This window comes from Mastigoproctus giganteus, chromosome 10 (assembly GCF_048544385.1).
Source record: "Mastigoproctus giganteus isolate SK-2022 chromosome 10, ASM4854438v1, whole genome shotgun sequence".
NCBI classification, from domain to species: Eukaryota; Metazoa; Arthropoda; class Arachnida; order Uropygi; family Thelyphonidae; genus Mastigoproctus; species Mastigoproctus giganteus.
Genome location: NC_143584.1, coordinates 204,069,670 through 204,092,671, shown reverse-complemented (window position 1 = coordinate 204,092,671; position 23,002 = coordinate 204,069,670). Strand labels below are relative to the sequence as shown.

Sequence of the window (23,002 nt, the reverse complement as noted above, 5' to 3'; positions counted from 1 at the left end):
AGGAACTGGACAGGCATTTGGAGGGAATGGTGTGATTTTTTTTTTTTTTTTTTTGGCTGATTCTGCATAAGCTCATACATTTGCTTTCTTGCATCACATGCCACTACTACTACTACTAGTCAAACATTTGGAGCTAGTGGATGGGTGAAATGAGAAGGTTTTTTTTTTTTTTTGACTGATACTATATAAGCTTTCTTCCTTGCATTATGTGCGTTTACTAATGCTAATGATATCTTGGTGGAAACTGCCATAGTGCTAGGTCTGCCACTGCTGTGAGAGAAAAATGACAGTGTATCCGCACTGTAGTATCTCAAGAAACCAGAATTTTAGTTTTTAATTTCTATAGGTTCCCTGGCATGTATTAAATTTTTGAAGATCTTTACGCAACTACCTATGTGTGTCCGATTTTTTTTTTTTTTTTTTTTGTCAAGTAGCCTGTTCTTGAATGCCACGATCCAAACTGTTCAACGTAACTTACTAAATGAGCTGCATTTCAATTCTACTATTCTTAATAGTTAATTTTTATAAATATGTAGGAATAAATTGAAAAATATTATCCTATGTTTTTTTTAATTCACTTTACATATATCAATGTGTTGTTTTGCTATTATTTATAATTAAAGTAACCCACTTAAGATATTCTCCAGAATAAAGAGATTATTTTTGGTAATTTCTATTTGTGATACAGAGGTCCATGTAGCTATTTGTCTGAAAGTGATGGCAAGGTGTGTTGCTATTTACGCAGTATTCCTTTGAAGATTATAAAATGAAAATACAGTACGAAGATGATTTGTTAAGATTTCGAAATTGAACAATCAGATTGAATTGCGCATTTTGATTGTAAAAATCATGACACATTTTGATGAGCGAAGTGGTGTTGTTGCTTGTGAAACGCCATGGGGCCGTTGGTGGCAAACTGTGTGTGAGGTGTTTATTGAAATTAGTGTTCCTGATGGAACCAGAGGAAAGGAGATTGACATTGTAATAAAACCGAGCAGTTTGAACTGTAAAGTACGCGGAACAGTCATCTTGCAGGTGGGCAAATTTTGACGGTCTGAACTTTAAACGATGTTAACGAGGTGATTGGTTATCGGTAATGTCATTATTATTATTAGCCATATGGTGTAAGGAAGCCTGAGGCTTATGCTGCACCAGCCAAAAAAAATTTCTGAGTTACCCTGTGTGTGAGAGAGAGAGAGAGAGAAAGAAAGAAGTAGAAGGAAATCACCAAGAAAGAGAAGAATGATGATATCCAGCTGAGGACTCTGGGTGTGCCAAGCCCATACTTACCAGATGTGAGCCCCTGGGGTTATGTATATACTCGATTAAAATAAGCTGTTTTACTAACTGACCTTTCAGTACATAAAATTTACCATTTCGACCTCTGCTAAGTTCATATCAATATGCTGAGTGCAAAAGTAAAAACAGTTCAGCAATCACCTGGATCGTGTACAAGAAGAACATTCAAATAAAAAATCATTATGACGTATCCCTTTTCATATAACATCTTTTACATGTAACATTTTATTTGAATGTTGATCTTGTACACGAACAGCATTCAAATAAAAATATATCATAACGTATACTTTTTAATATAACAGCATTTGATTTGTCCAATTACCAAGAAATCCAGATGTAATAAGAAATCTGTTTTTTCACTTTCCTGCAAGAGATTTACACATCCCCCCCCCCCGCACCAATTCAACGTGGATTGTTTGTATTAAATTTTGCAGAGGTTTTTTTTTTTTTTTTATTATTATAGAACGTTAGAAATCTAAAGCAAGAAAGAAATAGCGTTTGGTACTTGTGGTGTGCCAAGCCCAGGGTCCTGAGCTGGATATCATTCTTCTCTTTCTTGGTGATTCCCTTCTACTTCTCTCTCTCTTAGGGCAACTCAGGAATTTTTTTTTTTTTTTTAGCTGGTGCAGCATAAACCTCAGGCTTCCTTGCACCATATGGCTAATAATAATAATAATAATAATAACACATTTATCTGCAAAAATTAAAATTGCAGTACAGGACTTCCATATTAACTGCTGGGAATAAATTTCTGAATACTGCATTTGGTAACACTAAGATTCTATAGAAAATAAGTGGTTAGGGATAAAATGATGATTATGCCAATAAAAAATATATATATTAAAAAAAACACAGTAAACTTAATTTTCCATTTATACAACATATTTTATTTTATTTTTTATGAAAACCCCTAGCATGAATGCTATAAGAACACATGGTACATAGTACCATGTGTGGCGCCTCCGTAGCCAGGTGGAAAGGAGCAGCAGTGCATAGCACACGCTTGATTAAACCGGGGTTCAAGCCCGTCACCACCAAATACGGAGGATGCGGAAAGGTCAGGGAATGACCACCGCATATCCCAGAGCAATATGGCCGTAGTTGCTAATGCTCCTAAAAACCAAACAACAACAACAACAGTACCATGTGTGGATTGAAGTTGGGAAGACAGAAGATATTTAATGACATTAGTCTTGAATTTCTGTAATTGTAATTTTTAAGAAATACATGTGAAGGAAAGTTGTTCCAGAAAGCTTTAGGCAAAGGGATAAACGAGGATGAAGAAAAGTTGGTTCTGTGAGTTTGAAGATGGACAGTAAATGGATAAGGGTTGGCAATATGATATAAAATAAATAAAATAAAATAAATAAATGAGGGAACTGTGTCCTGACACCTTGGTGTGCTGTAGCTTTTTCCAGTAAAAAGCTACAGCACACCAAGGTTAGGAAAAACTAAGTTCATGAAGATGTCAGGACACGGTGTCTCCTCACATCTTGGTGAACTCTAATGGCAAACAGTGTCCCAACATCTTGGTGAAGTGCTGTAACTCCAATGAGATTCAAGTGAGAGAATTTTGGCAAAAGCCAGAGCATGCATGAATAAGTCTCCCACTGCAATCACACTCCCACAGACTTGCCCTCATAATCTACAGGAGGAGGGAGCAATGTTTGTCATGTTCTTTTGTTTAAAGAGACCAACTTTTTGAAGCATGTATACCTAAATAAAAAAGTGTAGAATGTGAAATTTTTGTACACAAATATAAAACCACATTATCTTAAATCTGGATGGCGAAGGATGTCTCTGCATAGGATTAACTATAAATAATATTGTTTTGTAAATTTATTACATCAAGTGGGAATGGAGGTGGGTATATTCTACCTTAAATTTCAAAACAATGGACAGTCACTTACAATCAGAATTAGCATGATAGATAAACATAAATATTATTTTGTTCATTTTAAACTGGGAATGTGAGGGGATAAATTGCTTAGTTCAGTAAAAGAGTGAATGTTGTTTGTTTGTGGATGCTAAAATAATAATAATTACTTGTATCAGATTGAAATTTTCTGGTGGGGAGTCAACTGATCCATTCATATTCTTCCTCTCTGCCCCCAGCAACATCTGTGCCTTTACTCTTTTTGCTATTATTTCAGAGTTAAAAAACACTTCCATTGTTTTATAATGAATTTGGGTTAGAGTGTTTCATAAAGTATTAATAGCAAATAAAAATAGGAAGTCAGATGAATAAAGACAAGCATGAATGGAAATATTTTTAAGACAAAATTATCACACCCACCTTGTTTTTTTTTTTTTTTTTGGTAGTTGTTGGCGCATAGGCTTCTGTGGCCATAATGCACCTCCCAAGGTTTTTGTAGTACTTTGATCCAAGCCCGAGGCGGGAATCGAACCCACGACCTTTGGGTTGCCAGGCAGGCACTTTACCCACCCGGCTAGCCCGGTTGGCTCACCCACCTTGTCACACAACCATTGTATATAAACAATTCTGCTGTAGAATCATTCCTAGTCCTTTTATAAATTGTAATATTCCATCATATTTGAACCAGGAAAATTATTTCCCTGACCATGCTCTTAGTTTTGTGGTAATTTTTTTTTTTTATTTAGAGGACTTTTTCACAGTGGAGTATAGCCTCCATGACAGGAAGTTGGCTTCCTGGATGGATAAGGGTTGGCGATATGATAAAAAAAAAAAAAAAAAAAAAAAAAAAAAATAAAAACAAGGTGAGGAAACTGTCCTTCCCATTGTATTGCAAAATTGTCTCAAGTGTGTAAATTTCATTTTTCTCTCAATCTCCCCCAAGGAAATTTTACAGTTGATTCTTAAAAGATTAAATTGAGCAATAATAGAGATGTAAGAATTATCTCCAAGAAATCTAGGGTCATGAAAATCAGTAGAATGCTAGAAGCTATAGAGGCCCTAATTAGCAGAAAAAAATTTAACAGATGGAGGACCCCACTGTATACTAAACTTCAGCAAGGCATGGAGATACTTTGCTACCAGTGTAATAACTTTAGTACTTGAACACATCAGTTTGGAAGTTGGTGGTGGGGAGGTATTTTGTCTTTACTCTAGACACCAGAATTTCTAACACTGGTTGCCTGTGGTGTAAACATGGCTTGTTAATAAAAGAATGTATAATAGTAAGAAAAGAATGTTTGTATACTTAAAATTTTTTCTCCTTACTTTCATTATATTTCAGAAATTTAGGGATACATGATATATTTTATATAAAGCAGTATTCTTGATTGCAACAATTTGATTTTTTTTTTTTTTAAACAGGGAAATCTTTGTAGGATGGTAGTGGCTGAAGAATGTACATGGACATTGGGTATGCATATATGTATATTTATATATATTTAATTTTTTTAATTAAAAAATATATTTTTTTCAAACATTTACTTGGTGAGATTTTGTGCAGTTTTCAATTGCTATGTTGTGTATTTATCAAATTCTTACTTCTGTTTATGCCTCCATAGCCAGGTGAGAAGGAGCAGCAGTGCGTAGCACACGCTTCTTGATTAGACCGGGGTTCGAGCCCGTCACCACCAAATACAGAGGATGCAGAAAGGTCAGGGAATGACCACCGCATATCCTGGAGCAATATGGCCTTAGTTGCTAATGCTCCTAAAAACCAAATAACAAACAAACAAACAAACTTCTGTTTATCAATATTTATTATTGTTTATAATATTAAGAATATAAAAGATATTTTATATTTGAAATGACAGGAGAATGAAATGACATAAAGTATTAACAATTTCATTGTGAAATTAATTGATATACAGGATGTATCAAAGTTATTTTACTCTGTGAGTTATTAATAATGCAAATAAAATGAAAGTGAATTACTCACAAAAATCTAATGGATTATGTAATTGCAAAATGTTGATACAAAAGAGCAAATACTTACCTGTGGTTACCTGCTCTTTCAGTAATTAATGTGCTCACTAATATTTGCTCTTCAATGCTGTAATTCAGTTAATGTGCCAGTTTTAAAACATTCCTGAAACAAAAAAATAACTAAGAATCCAAACACAATTGGAGGCTAAACTCAAAAAAGAACATGGTGGAAAATACAGAACAGAATAAACTAATATAGTATGGGACATTTTTATGTGCACTGTGTATTGAACTGGAAGATTTTATAATTTTTTTTTTTTTTTTTTTTGTATTTATTCCAGCAGCTGGTGTGCACCATTCTGTAATATGAAGTGGAATATTACATATGAATATTTCTCATTATTTGTATTACAGACACCCCTACTTAACAGGAGTGGGGAAAGCAGTCTTGGAAACTCTATGTTAAGCAGTAATCCATATTTGCTAGTGGTACTTTATTTTTTATTTATTATATATTATTATTTAATTAAAGAAAGTAATAAAAATCATATATTTTCTTTAATAAAATAATAATATTTTATTATATAGAAGAAGGAACAAAAACAACATGATAAAAAGCTTTATACAATGTTAAAATATATATAAATATATATAATTACTGTACATTTAACACAGCTGACTAAATTTATATACCTTAGAAATATATAACAATTATGGGGTTTCGTGGACCTCTGTGTTAAAAAGTGAATCCAGAGTAGACCACTTGGATTCCCCTCCTACCTTTTGGAAAATTTCAAATTCATGTACTAATTATGTAGAGAATGTGCCTTTTATATAAACAAAATACAGTCACTCCCCGACTTATGTTATACTCGATTTATGGAAATTCGACTTGACGTAAGTTTTTGCCGGCCAGTGCAAACTTAAAAAAAATCGTGGAAACATATTTTGCATCCCGTAGGAATAAATGGAGGTATTGTGAAAATATCGTAATGTGAACCCAATAGCACATTGTTTTTTTTTTGTTAATTTGTTCCAAGACCTCAGAAGTTGAAATTTTCGCCATATAACTAAGCTATTTATCTCTCTAAAAGGTCATTTTTATAATGGAAATTGTACTACACTTTCATCGTTCTCATATGTTACATTATAAGAATCAATTTGAATGGCTTTGTTGATATTTTTCTAAAGAACATTTTTGGAGGTCATGACCATAAAACAATTCGTACTTTCCAGTTTATTGGGCTTTTCTGTTAGCACAATCTATTATAAATGGTTAGTAAACTTGATCTTATTGCATTTGCGATAATCCCAATAATTGGAATTCTGTGGGTTTTTACATTATTATGGTGAAATGTGTTCTTCTTTCACTGAAATCTTCAATCATATAAAAAACATAAATAAATTTTCAGAATCTTCTCTTCATTCTTATTTACTTATTACAATGATGAAGGGAAAGTGGCCAACAGAAAGTGCAAGTGCTGGCAGTGCTAGGAAATGAAACGAAACAAAATTGATTTAGAAATGAAGATGATTAATTAAGAAGTACGAAGCAGGACAAAGTTTGTCATCTATTGCACAGAATTAGGTCTCACTGCTTCAACAGTGAATACTATTTTAAGGGACAGTGTGCATATAAAAGAACATGTTAAAGGATCAATGTATTTCACACCGGGGCCAGTCCGCCCCCAACAGTGATCACAAAACAGTGTTCAGGTGCTATATTAAAGATGGAAAAGCTATTAATAATATGGATGGAAAATCAGATTCAGAAGCAAGTGCCCCTGAATTTAACAGTCATTCAAGCAAGAAGTATTTATGAAGATAACGATAAGTACGGCAAACCCCAAGACAAGTTCGTGGCAAGCAACGGGTGGTTTAATAGATTCAAGCATCACGCTGGTTTACAAAACATTAAAGTATGCAGTGAAGTCAACAGCCGATTCTGCAGCTGCAGAGAAATTTTGTGATGTGTTGGAAAAACCCCTTCTAAATCTGCACAGCCCTCAACTTCTGTAGTGGTGTGCTTATCAGCTGGAGAGTTAATTCTGGCAACAATTCTCAAAAGGTAAAACTTGCTGAACCTGTCTCCTCTCTCTTTTTGTAATTATATAATTTTGAAATTTTTGTAATTTTGTACACTTTTGTAATTTTTTCTGCACATGAGATAAAAAAAATTGAATAATTCTATTTACATGTTCGTCGAACATTTCTTTTTTGCTTCTGTCAAATTCAGCACGCATAGTTGCGAGTGCGGAATTTCCCTACATGCTTATTTATGGAAATTTCGACTTACATAGCGTTCCATGGAATGCAACCCTTACATTAATCGGGGAGTGGCTGTAGTTTGAATGCACTCCCTTACAGGAGTGGGTTGAGACTACAGTTGGTCGTCAACTTACGACCGACTTCTGTTCTGACTGACAGGTCGTAAGTCGATCTGGTCGTATGTCGGCCATATATTTATTAACAGTATTTTTTAACCTTTCTAATCTTTTTATTATCTTTATAATTTATTTTTATAATCTTTTAAATTTTTATCATCTTTTATTTTTCATTTTAAATACAGTAATGCTTTTATCTTTTACTTCGTTTCTACGCCTAGGCTATCTCTCTCTAGGAGGTTAAATTCAAACGCTCTGTACATTTTAATTGGTTTATTATTCATACTCTTTATAAAAAATACAAAACTACGATCTATAATTACATATACAGTATTGTCATAATTTGAAAAATAATACTGTACATAATCTACTGTAAACACAGAAATACAATCTAAAATTAATGTAAAAATTAATACAAATGAAATTTACAAAATCAAATTTTTTGTGGTCGTAAGTGCGGCCAGTTGTAAGTCGCATAGGTCGTAAGTCGACGACCAAGTGTATTTCTTAAAAGTGACATAAAATGCTTAACTCCTGCAATTTATTGCAGGTAAGGTATTTGCTATGTGAGGTTGGGAACTTTAGAACATTATCTGCACCAACTCCTTCAATTTTTGCTACAGCTTACATGGCTGATGTCATCAGTGTTAGATCTCATCAGTGTTACAATTGCACATGCTTTATCCATACTGGCCATTAGTAATGCCTTAACAGTGATGTACAATAATTTTTAGATGGGGCAAGAGTAAACATCTCACATATTTGACAGCGAAAAGAGGTGGTGATGATGATGAATCTGCACACAGCAAATGTATGCACCTGGCTCATTGGGGTCATCCCACCCACTATTACCCATCTGTGGCTTGCTGCAAGATATTTTACATAAAAATTTTTATTTTTGAATTTTATAAATATAAACCATGTTATAACATTTGCATTGTCCAAGGGTACTATGTGAGGATTATCTGTATTATTTTTCTTTTCAGTACTACCTTGAGCCATAGAATGAAGAAAGAATTACAAGAAAGAGCAAACAAAAAAAATTTTTTTTGTTTGCTCTTTCTGTAAATCTGTGTATTTAGGAAATTGGCTTGATAATAGTGATCTACTGCCATTAGTCTAAGTAAAATTTAATTTTTTTAAGCATTATTAAAAAAAAATGGTTCTTCCTAAAAGAATAAAGATGTAGCATGAATAGTAGTTCTTTGGACTTATTATGAAACTCCATTTTCCACCTAAATAAAAATATCTCACTCCATATCAGGGCCGAACTGATGCGTTTTTAGGCCCCCCCAACTTTTTTTATTGATAAAGTATGATAGTAAAAATTTTATTGCCAAATTATTTATATAACAATAATTAAATACAAGTATATAAAATACAAGAGTTTAACAGAATAATAGTTTTAACAATACCTGCATGGTACCGAATATTAACACATTATTAAATAAGAACTAAGAACATTTAATATATTCTGTTCAGCATTATGAAAACTCTGCATCCCATATGCGGGTTTTTTAAAAAGAGACACGGGCTTTTTTGAACTTCACTGGAATCTAACACAGATATAAGGAATGCAGAATTGGATATTTGGAGAGTACAATGTGTACAATTAGGATAGAAAGGAAGGAGGGATCATGCTGTTAGTTAAGAAACACATAAAATCTAAGAAAGTGCATCCAGTTGACATGGATGGACAGTGCAGTATTGAGTCAGTTTGGTGTGACATAGGCCTGATGTAGCCAAGTGGTCAGGAGTGCGAGTGCAGTAGCGCACACTCTTTGAGTGGACTGGGGTTCAAGCCTGTGACTGCTAAATATGATTAACATTTGTATTGATTGATTTATTGTAAACTCCACTGACCTGGTGGTCTTGCCGGAGTATAAACAAGAACATTTATAAGCACTGGGAAAGCAAAATTGAGAGTAGGAGTGTGTTATGGGCCTAATGACTCTGATGAGTACAACGAACAACTGTACAAAGAAATAGAGTGGGCCAGTAAATCAGATTGCCTTATTATGGGGAATTTTAAACTTCCCAGATATAGACTGGAACTTGTGGGTTGGTCAGTCACACACTAGCAAGACTTTTGTCGATTTATTGGATAATTGTTTTCTGTAGTAGCATGTTGGAGAGGAAACCAGGAGTAATACTCTTGATCTGATTATCAGCAATGATAGTTCATGCATTAAGAATCTGCAGATATTTGTTTGTTGTTTGGTTTTTAGGAGCATTAGCAACTAAAGCCATATTGCTCCGGGGATATGCTGTGGTCATTCCCTGACCTTTCCGCATCCTCCGTATTTGGTGGTCATGGGCTCGAACCCCGGTCTAATCAAGAAGTGTGTGCGCTATGCACTGCTGCTCTGCCCACCTGGCTATGGAGGTGCCAATCTGCAGATAAAGGAACTGCTAGGTGGCAGTGATCACAGTGTACTGATATGGGATTTACTCGAAGATGTAACTACCATCAGTAGTAAGGGGAAGGGTTTTGCGTTTATAAAGGTGACTACAGTGGTCTCAGACAGTTTTTTAAATTCTATACAATGGGACCAACCGATGATGTTACCAACAGTAAATTCTAAATGGGATGCATTCAAGGAATTAATCTTGGAAGCTACTAGGCTTTTCATACCAAGAAATACTGTTCAAGTTTACACCTAAATGGATGCCAGATGAACTAATGAGACTCGTGGCAGAGAAGAAATTTATATGCATCCCATGAATATAAATTTTTGGGAGATACAGATGCCTATGGTAGATATAAGACAGTCTGTAATCAAGTCACAAAGGAGGTTAGGCAAGCAAAGGCAGATTGTGAGAAATCTTTGGCAAAGGATGCCAAGAAAAACAGTAAAGACTTCTTTATTTATGTAAACTCTAGAAGGAAGGGGATTAATGAGATTGGTCCACTTGATGTCGATTGTTGATGATCCTGCTGGGATAGCTGGCCAACTGAATGAGTATTTTGCATCTACATTTACACATAAGGAGTTATTAAGAGAGGAGAATGCTGGAAGTTTATCAAACTGTAACAGGGAGCTAAAGGATTTGTGACCATGACTGAGAGCAAAGGCGAGGAGAAATTGTTGAAGATAAACATAAGAACTGAGAGCAAAGTGGAGGAGATATTTTTGAAGTTAAACATAATCAAGGCACATGGAGTGGATGGGATCTATCCAGTTATTTTAAAGAGGCAGCAAAGGAATTAAGCAGGCCTTTAGCCGTGATTATGAAGGCATCCTTGGACTCAGGGGAGGTTCCTACAGACTGGAGATGTGCAAATGTATCCCCAATTTGCAAACAGTAATTGAAAGATAATTACAGACCTGTTAGTTTAACTTCTGTTCTGGGGAAAATAATGGAATCAGTTATTAAAGAAGTACTGCAGGATCATCTAGGTAAGACTGTGATTAGTTCAGCATAGGTTTGTTAAGGGGAAGTCTTGTCTGACCAATTTGATTGGATACAACGATGTGATCACAAAGGAACTAGATGCAAAAAATAATTTTGATATATACTTGGATTTCAGTAAAGCTTTTGACACACACTGTTACACATATAAGACTACTGTACAAGTTGGAGCAGTATGGCATTAAGGGCAAGTTGCTGCTATGGATGAAGGGATGGTTGAGTGGGAGAAAACAGAGAGTGATAATCAATGGACTGCTCTTCATGGACTAATGTTATTAGTGGTGTCCCCCAGGGGGCCTTGTTTAGGGTCATTGTTGTTTTGCATATTTATCAGTGATATTGATGAAGGTATATCAGGTTTAATGTTCAAGTTTGCAGACAATACAAAGATTGGTAGGGTTGTTAATAACTTTTCCAGATCCTGTTGCAGTACACTACTGCAACAAGATCTGGAAAAGTTGAGCAGATGTGCTGAGATGTGGCAACTGAAGTTTAACATTGACAAATGCAAAGTTCTGCATATGGGTAGCAGTAACCCTAGAGTAACATACCAACTGTGCGGTACTACACTCAGGGTAGTGGAGAATGAAAAAGACCTGGGGGTAATTTTGCTTTCAGATATGAAGTTTTCTGCACAGTGCAAACAGGCTGCAAGAGTAGCTCATGGGGGGGTCTTGTCAATGATATACAGGAATTTTGCTAGCAAGGGTAAGGAGGTGTTATCCCTTGTATAAGGCAATGGTCAGGCCACACCATGAGTACTGTATACAGATGTGGAGGCTTCATTTTAGGAAAGATGTATTTTTATTATTATTATTATTATTACTAGCCATATAGTGAAAGGAAGCCTGAGGCTTATGCTGCACCAGCTAAAAAAAAAAAATTTCCAAGTTACCCAGAGAGAGAGAGAGAGAGAGTAGAAGGGAATCACCAAGAAGAGAAGAATGATGGTATCCAGCTCAGGACCCTGGGTGTGCCAAGCCCATACTCACTGAGCCCCTGGGGTTCTGCTGAAATGAGTACAGAGAAGGGCAACAAGATTAGAGAGTGGAACAAGGTGTTGCTATTACCAAGAAAGGCTTAATTTCTGCAAATTACAGTCTGGAGACTAGACACCTGCGAAGTAATCTGATTGAGGTGTATAAGGCCTTGAATGATTTGAGCAAGCTCAATGCTGATGGGATTCTTCTTGCTCAGATTACACACCTCAGGGGGCATAAATTCGCATTGAGAAAAGACAGTTGTAGAATAGATGTGCAGAAATTTGCCTTTAGCCAGCGGGTGGTTGATTTCTGGAACAAACTTCCATCTTTCATTGTGGAAGTTGACAGCTTAAATAAATTCAAGGCTGAACTAGACAAACTTTTGAAATGAATGGATGTGTGAAACAGGAATTTTTTTTTGGCTGATGCTATATAAGCTTGCTTTCTTGCATCATATGCTTCTACTAATGCTGATACTCATTGCTATTCAGTTAAAATGTTTTTTTTCCTTGCTCTTAATTTCACAAATTTATAAATTATGTCATCATAGTTTATAATGGTTTTATTACCTCAAACTCAATAAATAATAATGATAAATCGGACATTTTGTCCTGCACTAAATTATTTTGTAAATAGTTTTTTATTCTTTTTAGTGCCGAAGAAGACCGTTCACCACTTATGTTTGTCACAAGCATTGTGAGAAATATTTTGAGAATTGTTTCAACATTCGGAAATGTTGATCTAAATCCATCATTAATTTTTTTTTTTTTTATTGTATGATGTGAGCAATACACGAAGGAACTAGTTTTTTCCTGCTTCCTTTGTGTATCGTGGCCGTGAGATCCAACCGGATAGTGTGGCACCATCGTGGTATCCAAGCCTGAGGTGGGAATCGAACCCACGACCTTTGGGTTGCCAGGCAAGCACTTTACCCACCCGGCTAGCCCGGTTGGCTCCATCATTAATAATGTATATATACTCAATATTTGAAACATTTTCTTCTTTGGCATAGTTTAAAAATTGCACTACAGTAAGACCCCCCCATATCTGTGGGGGATATGCTCCAAGACCTACCATGGATGGCTGAAACCACGGATATAAGCAAACACCTGCTGACCCCATATATAACGTTATTTTCTTGTACATATGTATAATAAAGTTTAATTGATAAATTAAACACACAGTAAGACATTACCAACATTAAATATAGTAATAATAAAGTACAGCAGACTCTTGATTTACCGGGATTGGTTTTTAACTAGGAAACTTCAAGACTCCAAATAAAAAATAATAAAAAATCAACCAGAAATCATAAAATTCAAGTAATAACTAGAATAGGTATAAACAGATATTTTGCAAGTCGTAAATGAGCGACAAGAACCGGTGTTATAAGTTGTCATTGGGAGATTAGTGTACCTATTATCTTGCAACCCCCGCTGGCTTCACACCTACCTCTCAAAACAAAAAAAAAAAAAAAAGAGACCAAATATTTTGATTGATTTAGTGCTTCGCATCAATTGTTGTGTTCTGTTGCACCCCAAAAGGACACATTTTGTTTCGTTATTTATGTCAGGGATGTCGGAATTTTTTTTTTTTTTTTATAGTAACTTTTTTTTTTTTGTTTAGAAATCGTGAAAATGATAGGCAAACGCAAGAGTTATGCTTTCAAATTAGACAAAAACTTGAAATTATTCAAAAGTTTGAAAACGGTGCATCCATTAAATCTCTAATGAACCATTATAATGTTGGTGACCAAACCATATGCGGCACTGTAAAAAATAAAGGGAAGCTATTAGATTTAAAATCGAATTAGAGATTTTATTAGAGGTAAAACCTCTCAAAACAAAAAAAAAAAAAGAGACCAAATATTTTGATTGATTTAGTGCTTCACATCAATTGTTGTGTTCTGTCGCACCGCAAAAGGACACATTTTGTTTCGTTATTTATGTCAGGGATGTCGGAATTTTTTTTTTTTTTTTTATAGTAACTTTTTTTTTTTGTTTAGAAATCGTGAAAATGATAGGCAAACGCAAGAGTTATGCTTTCAAATTAGACAAAAACTTGAAATTATTCAAAAGTTTGAAAACGGTGCATCCATTATAATGTTGGTGACCAAACCATACGTGACACTGTAAAAAATCAAGGGAAGCTATTAGATTTAAAATTGACATCATAAAAAATAAAGGGAAGTATCGTATTGGACACACCAGTAGTACGTGTTAAGTTTTTTCATTTTTTTTTCCGTGGTTAACCGCGGATAACTGAATCAGTGGATATGGGGAAACAACTGTATTTCTGATTTGAATTGTTCGATATCAATGACATTTTTATAAATATCCGCTAATGTGTCAATACACGAATCAGACTTGTTTTCCTCTATAGTATGATTTAAAAAAACACTAAACTTGTTTAATCTTTTAATCTCTCAGTGTATACTTCAGATCTGCAATTTAATTCAGCAATAAGTGTAGCACAAATGACATTAGCAGTGCTAACAATGAATAATTTTCTGCCAGTTAAGACTATTTCACTGCCTCTTATTTCATTGTACATAATTTTACGTTTTTTTATTCGGTTTCGTTCCTTTCTCTATATCGTTAATTTCTCTATAGTCACTCTCATCAGATAGATGAGATTTTAAAAGATTCACACTTTTTTTAGTAAATTTATTTTTGGGTCCTAAAGGAATTTGCTGGTAGTACTTTGATCCAAATTTTTGTTACTAGAGCTGTTTCATATTCGTCAAAATGGGAGGCCAATTTTATAAACTCTAACTCAGTGGAAAAGATTAAGGCATATTCCCGATGCGAACAGTATGCCGTGGTCAACCTGTGTTCTACTGTAAGCACCCTATTAAAGAATTAGGAGAGAGTGATTTTCCTTTATTCTGGAAATTCATCTGTTGTTTTGCAGAAATGAGTCATCCACACTTCCAGTAAATTTCACCTGTCTCTGTTTACATGATAGGTATAAGTGGGCCCTAGTTTGGATTATTAGGGTGTTAAAAAAGAAAGAAATCGCTTTAAAAAATTGAGATTACAGAGGCCCCACAAAGCCCACTCTGGTGAGGCTCAAGGCTAGCACCTCATGTGTCCGTTTATATGTATGGCCCTGCTCCATATCCAGTGATATCATATGCTCTGCTGCCATAGTTCTGATTACCCATTGACCAATGAGTTTTTCAACAAAAGAATAACCTTTATGTCTTAATATGTGTATATATGTATATTTTAATGGTATGTGTAAGTAATAATGATGTGTATTATTATTCCTTTTAGAAGAAAGAAAGAAAATTATGATAATGCTTGTGAAGGCTGATTCACCAAAGGCTGAAAAAATTTGGACATCTCTTTTAGTTGGAGAGTTTATTCCTGATTCGTGGACGTGGAATGAGATGCGAAAAAAATTAGATCTTGAACGATTCCAAATAGAGGTATGCCACTTTTGAAATCATAAATATCAGTCTGATTCTCTAGTAAGGTGTATTAGTTTGATGTACAAGGTAGGATCAAGTTCAATTCCTGAATTTGTTAAAAATATCTTTATATTGACTAAGAAAAACTTTATTTTGTAACCTGTAATTTTCACAGTAGGTAGGTTTTTTTTTAGTTTGCCACATGCAAACGTTTATTTTTACCTGTTGTTGATGGTAATCAATGTCTTGTTGTCATTTCTTAGAATGTCACTTTTTGAACAAAAAGATATAAAATTTTGCTTTTTTTTTAGAGAAATCAGTGTCAGAGACTGCAGAAATGATCATTATCAAGAGGTGAATTTAGGTGAGATATCTGAGTGGTACAAGTGCTTCAAAGGATACAGTATCATTGAGGGTGGTGCAATGTTGAGAAGAAATTGAATATCAGCAAACAGCAAATTTTTCTCCCATGTTTGGGCAAATTATCAAATAAGAATTGAAGAAAGACATGATAGTTGACAAACCATCATATCTGATATTTTAAAAATGAAAAGATTATGCAAGTTCTTTGTTCCCAAGTTTTTAACACATTTCAAAAGAACTAACACTGGTCAAAATTTGTGACAGTGATTCAGGATTTCTAAAAACAACAGTGACAGAATGTAATCTGTGGACGATGATCTAAAAAAATTATAATAATTATATATTAAAGGAATATATAAAGTAATTATTATGGTTGAATATGTCCCACCAAATCAGACTATCAATTAAACACACTGCATTGAAGTTATTACAAGGCTGCATGAAAAAATTTGAAGAGACATGAATTATGGAAGGATGGTTGAATGATCCATTGAGACAATGCATACAACACTCTCTCTCTGCTTGCCATTTACTGGCCAAAAAACAAATCCCTATGTGTGAACATGCACCCTACTTGCCAGACCTAGTCCCTTGTGACTTTTTCTCTTCCCTAAACTGAAAAGTGTACTTAAGGGAAGCCATTTTCAATCCATTGAAGATATTCAGAAAAAAAACAACCAAACTATGAAAAGGGTTTACAGAAGATGACTTCTGGAAAATGTTTCTGTGCTTGGAAGAAATATATGGAACAGTTTGTGCAAGCCTGGGGCAATTATTTTGAAGAGGATAACTTGAAGGTACAAAATATTTCATATTTATTTTATTGCAACAGTCTCATTATTTAATAGCCACACATTGTATTTAAGAAAAACAGAACTCAACCATGCACCACATCTTCGAAGGAATCCACTTCTAATGTAGCCTGTTCTGAAGAGTAATCATTAATTTCAATCTTATACTTCATTTTGCATAAAAAAAAAAAAAATTGCAGCCATTATCAACCTACTGCAGGGTGGAAGCCTCCTCAATTCATGCTGAGGGAAATGGACCATAATCTACCACCCTGGTCCAGTGCGAGTTGGCAGATCGACCATATTTAGCAGTCAGGGGCTTGAACCCCGGTCTACTCAAAGAGCGTGTGCTACTGCACTCCCGACCACTCGGCTACGGAAAACCTTCATTTTGCATAGCCATACCTTAATCTGAGGATATTTCCTGTGATACCAAGTTCCAGATTGTAATAGCAGTCTTGTGTGCAGAACTAAGTTAAATGCTTTTGCTAGAAGCCAGTTGATAAAAGACCATGTACCATTATTTTAAACTTGCATAGTAATTGTTACTCGGGTTCATACTGGAAAGTTTCATTTTCCATTCATATAAACCAGCTGTAAAACTCTTGTAGGTGTTTTCTGTTATAGTGAAAAATGTACGAGTTCTTAGAATAAAATTCAAACTGACCCAGTCAAATAGGATACTAAATACTGATATCAAATATTCACTAAATTAATTTGAATGTTGAAGGGAGTGAACTCTAAATCTGTTCAATCACCATTTGTTCTCCTCCCTCCCTCCTTGTGCAGTAAAATTTTAATAATTTTACTGCTCAAAATATGCTCCATATTAAGCAACCACCACCACCACCACCTGCCTGGATAGTGAGCACCATGCATGATGGGTCCATGGACTTGTGTTTCTAATGCCACACATGAAGGCATCTGTTGGTAGGTTGCATTGGGTATTTGGACTCATCCAATCAGCACACTTGTTTCCAGTCCTCCAGATCCAACCAGCATGTTGTTGACACCACACCACCACAATGATGATCAACTGTGAGGAGAGGGTGTCTCTTTGGTCATCTGCTGTGGAATCCCTACATCTGAATGTGTGGTCCATTATCATTTGGGATATTGCTCTTGCATTCCCCATATTGTATTATGTTGTCAACTGTTGCACAGTGGTCTGCCCTTTGCTCACCACAAATATCCACCTTACGTAATCCTTTACAGTTCTGTCAGTGAGAGGTGGTTTGACCTGTTGAACACCATCCATTCTTTGTACACCTTAGCCACAGTGGGCCACGAGCAACTGACAAGATGTGCCATTTCTGATGTGGAAGCACCCAATACTGTGAGATTGTGAGAGCCCAATACATGGGCTCTCACAATCATGCCCTTTTGGAGCTACTATGTCCCATAACTGCTACTTTATCACATTGACTTGCATGACCAGATACAAATTACTACTGCTCTAGCATAGGAAGCTGTTCAGCTTTTTATACTGTGGACTATGCGGCATTTTCTATTACAGATGGGCTAGCCATAATTCAGTGATCACTGAGTGTATATGTAGTATTGAATGTGATAAACTTAAGCAGCCTTCTTCAAGGGGTAGCCACTCTGTTTCACTGAATAAAAAAATTTCAGTAAGAAGGAATATAATTGCATCATGTTACATACAAACCATCAAAACATTTGCTCACTTCACTAAGGTAATTGGCCATTTTTAAGATATTTCAGTGTCACTTCCTTTATGGCTCTTTTAAAGTAGTATTCCAGTTAAAGCTTGGTCAGTAACATACAATATTGAAAATTGCTAATTTAATTAAGGTTGACCTATTATATTGTAGTTGTAGTAGTGAGATCCTAAAAGTTTTCAAATTTAACACCTAAGAAATTTATATCCATTTCAGAATCCTGGCTTTGACTTTAGTGGGGCTTCTCTTTCAAAATGTTATGATGATCTACCAGTCATGGAAGAAAATATGAGAGCTAAGTATGGAAAGTGAGATTTACAAAAAACTATGAAACTGAACTCATTTTAAAGCTGAAGGCCAAAAATCATGTATAATAATTAATCATTAGTTTAATAAAGTTTTTAATCATGCCTAAACATGTATTATCTATTTTAATTTTTGTAAAATTAATTTATTCCAAATTAAAATGAGCTTATGACAAGTTTTGTGTGGAAAACCTGTAACCGAATGTATTCATAAATTTGCAGGTTTAGGACATATTAATTTATGCTTTCAGTGTCTTGGTAATTTATATTCATTCCATGCATCTTTCTTTCCTATTGATAACTTCATCAGTTCAGTGGTCATCAACTCAGCCTGTACATGTAATACATATAGTAAGTGGCCATTTTATTAGGTACTCATTTGCATCATCCAGTCCAGCGTCAGTATTAACAGATGCACGTGTCAAACAAAACTATAAATGAGGTGCCATTATAGCACAAGTATTCAAAAGCACCCATGGCCTGACATAGCTGAGTGGTTATGTGCAGTAGCACATACACATGGTTCAAACCTGCATGATTCGTAATTTGTTTATACTCCAGTATGACCACCCAGCCAACCCATCTGACCTGGTGGTCATGCTGGAGTATAAACAAGAACATTACATTTTTATATAGGTCATTTTTAAGCAGCCAATAAAGATGCAGAAAGTAAAGGCACGTGACATTAACAACTGCTGAATTCTGTTGGCACACTGATTGAGCTCTGCTATTAACAGCAGTGCATGGTTTTTTGTTTATTGCTTTGTATGCAGTTTTGTTTTTTGCTTGTGTTGAGGTTAGTTTACATACATAGAATAGAGTTTTCATAAAATTTTTTTGGTTCTGATTTACAGCTCAAGAAAAGTGTTTGCTATGAATTCCAGACTTTACTTTTCAATCATTATGAATTTTTGGAATGTTGTTTCTCAACATTCCAGATATTATATTACACTGAATGCACTCTTTAAAATATAAGCAGAGGTGAACCTGTTAAGCTGTATAAAGTAGGTATTCATATACTTAGGCATATACACTGTCCAGTCAAAATGTTATGACGACCTTCTGCAATACTGGATATGTCCTCATCTTGCCATCGCTACCACTGCCACATGATGGAGGACGGACATTATAAGGCCTCTGAACATTGCAGGAGGTATGTTGGACCATGTCATCAGGATTGTGTTGCATAGATCTGCAACACTATGGTGGAAGATCCAAATGCTGGATATGTCGAACTATGTAATCCCAGAGATGCTCTGGGATTACATGGTTAGTGCATAAGTGGGGAAACAAACTCTCTGATTCACTAAAGTGTCTTAGCAGAATAGTGCTGTTCAGTGATCTAGAATAATTAAAATATTCAATTTTTTTTTTGGAAGCAATTCTTTTGTCCACTCAATAAACAGGAGTAAAAAATGTTTACCGTAAGCAAAGCATTTCTATCGGTTCCATACTTGCATGGAAGTTGGTTAAGTAGCTTATAACATCTTGGCTTGAAAAACTTACCATTCACAAGTGAATGCAGTTTTGTACTGCCATCTGCATTACACTATAATAAAATGGTGATTCTTTGTTTACTAATTTTGTGGCAGTACAAGACTCTCTTTGAGTTTTTGTTTGGGAGTAAATTATAAAATATGCCCATCTCTTTGAGATTAAAAATATCTATTGCCTCATATTTTTCAAGGATAGAATATACAAAACAAAACTGGTCTGTAGTTTTGTCTTTGTCATCTGTTCCAGACTCACCACAAACGTTTTGCAAAACTAAATTATTTCTGTTTTCAAATCTTTGGATCCGGCTACTGAATTTTAAGCCATCAATTCCAAGTTAGAGAGCTAGATAGCTAGCCCATTCTTACAGAATTGGCCTGATATTGGTAAATTAGTGGAACTGTTGACACTACTCAAAATGTTTTGTTTCAAGCTTATATTTTGGACTATGAATTTATTTTTATTTGTTGTACCATTGTCACACACTGCTGTTTTCAGTATTGTAGACTAACTAGGTAAGGGGATGTATTCCTTTGCAGTGTCCATTTTATCTTATTCTATCCTTTTGGCCTTTTGTATAATTTTCAATTTAATTTTTAGGCTTAATTCCCTCCATTTATGTTTTGCCATTATAACTGTTGGATGAGGTTTAATATAAACAAACATTAAATTAATTTAAAGACACCATCTCAAGTCCTTTAAAAATGGCACAAAAATTTTAATGAAAGATTAAACTTAGTGTAACAACTGTAACTGACTTCAGTGATATTTTTCAGTGTATTTATGTTGTAGCTAGCACAAACTGATTTTGTTTACTATGTAAATAAAGTCAGTTTGTGCTAGCTACAACAGTCAGTTTGGAGAAATAATAATACACTATTTCTCCAAACTGACAATTTTTCAATTTCTAACTAAGTCTGTATAATTGCTGTAGCTTGTTAACTTAGTAGAGGTTGAAAGGAATCATATGGTGTAACGGATGGGCCACCATCGGTCAAAAAAAACTATGCATTACACCCTGTCAGAGATGAGCTATAGCAGAGAAAACTCACCGGGTCCCTCTTGCCACCTTTTTAAACAAGCAGGTACAGTGGGCACAGGAATATCAACACTAAATTTGAGGAATTGGAAAAGGTCTCCTGGTGCGATGAATTCTGGGTCCATGCTGATTACAGGGCCAGAGTATAGAGACAGAAGCATGAAATCAATGCACCCAACACTACAGGCTTAAGGCTGAAGGCTGAAATACTACAGTCTACTCGAAGGCTGTTGCTGGCCAAGTACATCCCTTCAAGCTTACAATTTATCCATCTGGTAATGGTTCCAGGAAAACCAGATTGACATTTCTGGGATAAAGTTGAATTAGGTGTTTGTGAGAGTTTCCTGCCACAAGCAGCTAATTCCAAATAGCCACCATCAAGCCAAGTCTGAGAAACACTTTCAACTCCTTGTCAAGTCCATGCCTAAGGTGTTATTCACTATTAGGTCAGTGTATATATTTGTATGTAGCAAGTTTAACTTTGCTAAGAGTGAAATTTTTGGCCATACTCGTAATATAAATTAGTGTATTGTAATTGAAGAAAGGCTAAAATTCTGATTTTTAAAAACCATATTTTTATTTGTCTTTACAGATATAGCAACTTTCAAAATTTACATCTAAATACAGCAAATACTTTTATAGTGTACTTAAATATATATACATTGATAAATTAAATAATTTATATAAAATACATCATCACTGATCAGGATGTTAATCTGAAGCATCCTAGCATGTAATTTGGAATGATAGTTATTTTGGTAGCAATTATACAGCCATTTGCTATTGTCTGTTTATGCAAATTTTTTGGCACTTAATATTTACAAACAATTTTAGCATGTGTACAACCCCTCCCAAATTCCCCTATATTTGGTTATTGTGTGACTATGTATACGATATCTCTTTCTAGTAAGAGTAAATGGAATTTTTAAGGACTTAAAAAAAAAACACTTAAGTTCAGTTCATAGACAGCCTTTGTAAAATTTAGTGCCTGACTGTTGTAAAATGATACAAACAGAAGTTTAATAAATGCAAAAGTATATCACTGATAAAAATTAGAATGCCTTGTATCTGTGGTGTTAACTCTCTAGAACAGTGGTTCCTAACCAGTGTACTATGAGATTAGGAAAAAAAGTCTGTTGATTTTAATGGTAATCACTTTTTGAGTGTGCCACAAATATTATAGCAGCTTTCACTTCAAGTGCGATTTGGATGAAAAAAGGTCGGAAACCACTGCTCCAGAGGATGCATAAAAAAAAAGTTATGCCCCAGTTCACCGATCTATATTTTCTGGGGGAAAAAAGAGCTTAGAAAGTTAAAATAATGCACTTTAAAAAATTAATTCTTATTCTGACACCATATTAGATAATAAAAATTAATAACACTTGTCTTGTTATTCGGGAGTGAGGGGAACATTATTTTGCATCCCAATCTTGGGGTTACAAAGTAGACATAATCAAAAATGAAACTAAAACTATGAAAAAATAGCACAGGGCTCGGCATGTTGTTGTTATTTGGTTTTTAGGATCATTAGCAACTAAGGCCATATTGCTCCGGGAATATGCGGTGGTCATTCCCTAACCTTTCTGCATCCTCCGTATTTGGTGGTCACGGGCTCGAACCCTGGTCTAATCAAGAAGCATGTGCTATGCACTGCTGCTCCTTCCCACCTGGCTACGGAGGTGCCAGGCTCGGCATGTAGTTTTAAGGTTTTTCTTTTAATTTTGGTTACTAGGAGTTGTGCTTTCTAGAGCATTGCTTTTCAAACTTTTTCAGCCGGTGAATCCTTTTACTAATCTAAATCTTCAGCTGAATCCTTATATCTTTAAAAATGGTAATATGTGTACAGCTTAAATTAAAAAACAATGGTAAAAAATTAATGGAACATTTGCAGAACTTCTGGATCTCTTTGAGAACCTTAGAGTTCTGTAAAATACACATTGAAAACAACCACTTTCAGAAAAGTAGCATGAAACT

At 34.9% G+C, this 23,002-nt stretch overlaps 1 protein-coding gene across 1 annotated transcript; it reads left to right on the top strand.

Moving 5' to 3' along the window:
* Positions 1 to 735: 735 nt before the first annotated feature.
* On the top strand, positions 736 to 18,559 carry LOC150079797 (nudC domain-containing protein 2-like). Its single transcript, XM_090382661.1, has 4 exons — positions 736 to 1,035; positions 4,598 to 4,646; positions 15,218 to 15,372; positions 18,407 to 18,559. Exons 1-4 carry the CDS (start codon positions 850 to 852, stop codon positions 18,500 to 18,502), a joined length of 486 nt encoding a protein of 161 aa, XP_090238787.1. The 5' UTR covers positions 736 to 849; the 3' UTR covers positions 18,503 to 18,559.
* The last annotated feature ends 4,443 nt before the right edge of the window (positions 18,560 to 23,002 follow it).

Coding starts and splice junctions, on each gene's coding strand:
- LOC150079797 (XM_090382661.1), top strand. CDS start 850: ATGACACATTTTGATGAGCGAAGTGGTGTTGTTGCTTGTGAAACGCCA. Junction 1,036..4,597: donor GCGGAACAGTCATCTTGCAG/GTGGGCAAATTT, acceptor TTTTTTAAACAG/GGAAATCTTTGTAGGATGGT. Junction 4,647..15,217: donor AGAATGTACATGGACATTGG/GTATGCATATAT, acceptor TATTCCTTTTAG/AAGAAAGAAAGAAAATTATG.